At 42.0% G+C, this 3,657-nt stretch overlaps 1 protein-coding gene across 1 annotated transcript; it reads left to right on the top strand.

Annotated features, from left to right (window-relative positions):
- Positions 1-244: 244 nt before the first annotated feature.
- On the top strand, positions 245-3,358 carry LOC107794771 (uncharacterized). Its single transcript, XM_016617290.2, has 4 exons — positions 245-412; positions 1,768-1,897; positions 1,970-2,652; positions 2,723-3,358. Exons 2-4 carry the CDS (start codon positions 1,843-1,845, stop codon positions 2,795-2,797), a joined length of 813 nt encoding a protein of 270 aa, XP_016472776.1. The 5' UTR covers positions 245-412; positions 1,768-1,842; the 3' UTR covers positions 2,798-3,358.
- The last annotated feature ends 299 nt before the right edge of the window (positions 3,359-3,657 follow it).

Raw genomic sequence — 3,657 nt, 5'->3', positions numbered from 1 at the left:
CTCCTCCGCAAAGTCTCGACCATCGCCTCACCCCCTGATTTATGACTTCTCTCAACCAAAAACTTCATCACATCAAACCTACGGATCTCAGCTACACACAGCAGAGATAAAAGAAATTTTATTTTGCTTCTTAAAATACCAGCAAATCAAACAAAAATAGGTTTCAATCGTCTTCTTTCCGATTTCGATTTCTGTTTCATTATGAAACTCGTGTGCGTTTTCGTTGGTTCGAGTCTGACTAAGAGCTGCCGTCCGCTCGAGGTCTCATTTGGGTTTGTTTGAGTCCGTCGCCGTTTATCGTCCGGATTTGGTTCGCTCGAGTTCAGTCCATTTCCAATTTCAGCCACAACAGTTGGTTCATCTTCGTGTAGTTTTGCTTGAAATTTCAGTCAGTGAAAGCTCTAATTTTCAGGTTATTCAATTTCCAATTTACTGATTTGTGTTATCTTGTACTTAGCTTCCATAATGATAAGTTGGAGCTTTTGCTTGTGTTAAGTGTTGCCTGATACTTATTATGCCTCTCCCTGTTACCATTGGATTTTTCTTATAAATTACACTCTGTATCATTGTTTTGTTTGTCCAACAAAGATATGTACCATTCTAAGTACTCTGAAATATACATCAATAGCTGTTACTGTTTTCTTTATTAGATTAGGATTTCTCATTTATATTCTTCACCTGTAAATAGTCCCATATTACATACTTCGTAGTAGATTTAAAAATTCTAAGTACTGATCCTTACTATCTGATAAACACGTATTACACTAGAATCATAGATCACCGTCATAAGTTTTTAGTTCTAGTTGATTAAATTAAGACTACCCTTGAAGAATACTTTTTTAGTAACCGGTGTAAAAGAGTGCATGAAATTGCATGATTTCTACTGTGGTGTAGCTTAGTGCGATAATATTGAATTATCCTTCTGGTTGGGGGGAGGAACTACTGGTGAAATTGATTATTTGATGCAGAATTTCAATTGCCAATTGTTTCCGCTGCTGCGTCCTCCCTTGTGTTCCCTTTGAGCATGTAAATTTATGATTCCATTCTTCTCAGAGATTACTGATTTAGTTGTTTTCATTTAGCTATTGAAGTTCTCTATGTGCTTGTGCTTAGGTACGATTAATAATGAACCATCGTGACTATGGGTACGGTTCCCGTGATATGGTCATAATACATAATCCCCAATTCGGGTGTGCATTTTATGTGACCCGACCTTAACTTCAAACAACAATTAAAATAAACATGTTATAAATCCGGGTGTGCATTTCATGTGACCCGACTTCAATTTCTAATAATGTTAAATAAAATAAATATGCTGTGAACCGCAGGTGCATTTCATGTAGCGTGGTTTACGATATGTTTTCAAAAACAATCTTGAATTTTCCTAAAAAAAATATTAAAAGCGGTTAGAAAGTTAAAAATGCACGTAGGTTTTAAGTGTGTAAATAATCAGATAATTAGGCCAATATTAATAGTAAGCGACCGTGGTAAAACCACGGAACTCGGGATTGCCTAACACCTTCTCCTAGGTTAACAGAATTCTATACCCGGATTTTTGTATTCACAGACAATAAATTAGAGTCAACTTCCTCGATTCGGGATTTTAAACCGGTGACTTGGGACACCATAAATTATCCCAAAAGGCGACTCTGAACAATAAATAATCCCGTTTAGATTGTCACTTAAATTGGAAAAAACTCTCTTATACCCTTCCAGGGGTGTGAAAAAGGAGGTGTGACAAATGCGCCTTTCTTTCCCTTTTTGCAGCAATTGCATGGATGCCATACGAGGTCCCCGACCTTACGGATTGGGCTTGGATGTTGGCGACCCACTCGACTTATAATGAACGTAAGTGGCGAGACTTGTCTAAAGGGTAGATGGGAGGCAAAACACCACGGTACGTGCTATGTTATTTGCTCCTTTATTGAAAGGCACTTTCTTTTTATGCATACTAACTCTGTCATTGTAGGCATTGGGGAGTTCTTCGAGGCGAGATTGTGCCCTCTCGGAGAGGGAGAAAGATCGTCAGCTTCGGGGCCGAGGAATAATAATAATAAGCAAAAAGGGCCTTCGCAGGGCGACAGTGCTGATAGCAAGACAAGTTCATCCCGAAGGCTCAGAGAGGATGTATTAGTTGAGCCTGCAGCGCCCGAGATCTCTGGCTTTAGAAAAACGGTCTCTCCTCCAATGCGGTCTTCTTTTCTCGTCGAAGGTACCTGGAGGAACGAGGGTTCTCTGCCGCCGACTTCTTCTCCTATCGAAGATACTTCGAGGGATGCTCAAAGCCAGGGGCCGTATATATCGAGCGACCGTATCCCAATCGGGGGCAGTTCTATTGGGGTTGATGGATCCAGAATAATAGATGTGCGCTTGACTTTTGAGGAAGCTCAGCGGCTATACTCTGTGGTGAGTTTTGGCCGATCGTGTTGGTTTTATAGTTTTTGCAGTTTTTACTCTCTTATCGAGTTTCTCCTTCATAGGCTTTTAACAAGCTCAAGTTTGAGCTGCTTCATCGTGAGTCCAGTCTGCGAAAAGCCGAGGATGGGGAGAAATCCCTCAGGCTTTTTTTGCGATGAAAGGAAAGACGTGTTGGCACACTTGTGGTATGAGGCGAGTCGAAGTCTGAACTACGAAAGCTACCTCGAGGAGCAGGTAATTTTTGTTCCAAAGGAGTGCGTGTTTCTTCTTCTATCTTCTGAGGCTAATGTTTCATTTACTTCAGTTGCAGAAAAAGACAGAGGACCTAGAACGCCTTTGGACGAAGTTGGTCAAGCTAGGTGTGAGTGCGATGAGCTAAAGGCTCGGGTGGACGCCCAGGTTGCGGCCAAGACAGATGCTTTGGCCAAGGCTTCCGCCCTGGAAGTACAATTTCGCAATGCTCGTGAGAACAGCTCGTTCCTAACGAACATGATTACAAGGCTCGAATATAAGCTTCTAAAGATGAAGGCTGAAGTTATGGATGCCCGGGCTGAAGCTGAAGCAATCCGAACTAAGGCTGATAAGAAAGTGGCCATCTATTTGAAGGACGTTGCCGATGCTCGAGCTGAGCTGAGAGGGGGTCTTGACCATGAGAGCAGACGCAAGGAGTATGCTCGGTGCAAATCTTGAAGGGAAACCCTTAAGGTGATCCACGCTAGGGTCTTTGGTCTCTCGGAAGAGATAGAGCAGACAAAGGCAAATGAATATGATGTCAGGTTCCTTCTGCCCGATGTCGAAGACAATGGGGAGGAGGCCGGTGGGCCACAATTCCCGAATGGAACGTAGGCTTATGCTTTTTTCTTTTCAGTCTTATGTATGGTGTTCCTAGAAGACTTTGTAAGTGAAGCCTTATGTAATTATAAAAGGAAACTCTTTGGTTCCATTCTTCTTTGCATGTGTACGTCTTTCTTTGCTTTGAATTTCGACGCTTTGTCAATGATTGGCCGCATAAGTTGGGCCTTGGGGTAAAAACCCTTAGGCTTTAAATATGGCCTCGAGACTCGTCGGGCTATCCCATAGGCTCTCACGTGTTTGCCTTTATGCATTTTTGGTTGTGTTTGGGTTTGATCTTCGAGGGGGTTTCCACTTTTGTTTATTGATCTTCATGTTTTTGAATTTTAAGCTAGACCTTAGGCTCTTACGCACTGGGTCGGTATGATTTTTTTAGTATAATCCAGC

Source organism: Nicotiana tabacum, chromosome 6 (assembly GCF_000715075.1).
Source record: "Nicotiana tabacum cultivar K326 chromosome 6, ASM71507v2, whole genome shotgun sequence".
Taxonomy (NCBI): Eukaryota; Viridiplantae; Streptophyta; class Magnoliopsida; order Solanales; family Solanaceae; genus Nicotiana; species Nicotiana tabacum.
The sequence above is the reverse complement of the archived record's forward strand: the minus strand, read 5'-3'. Positions and strand labels throughout refer to the sequence as shown.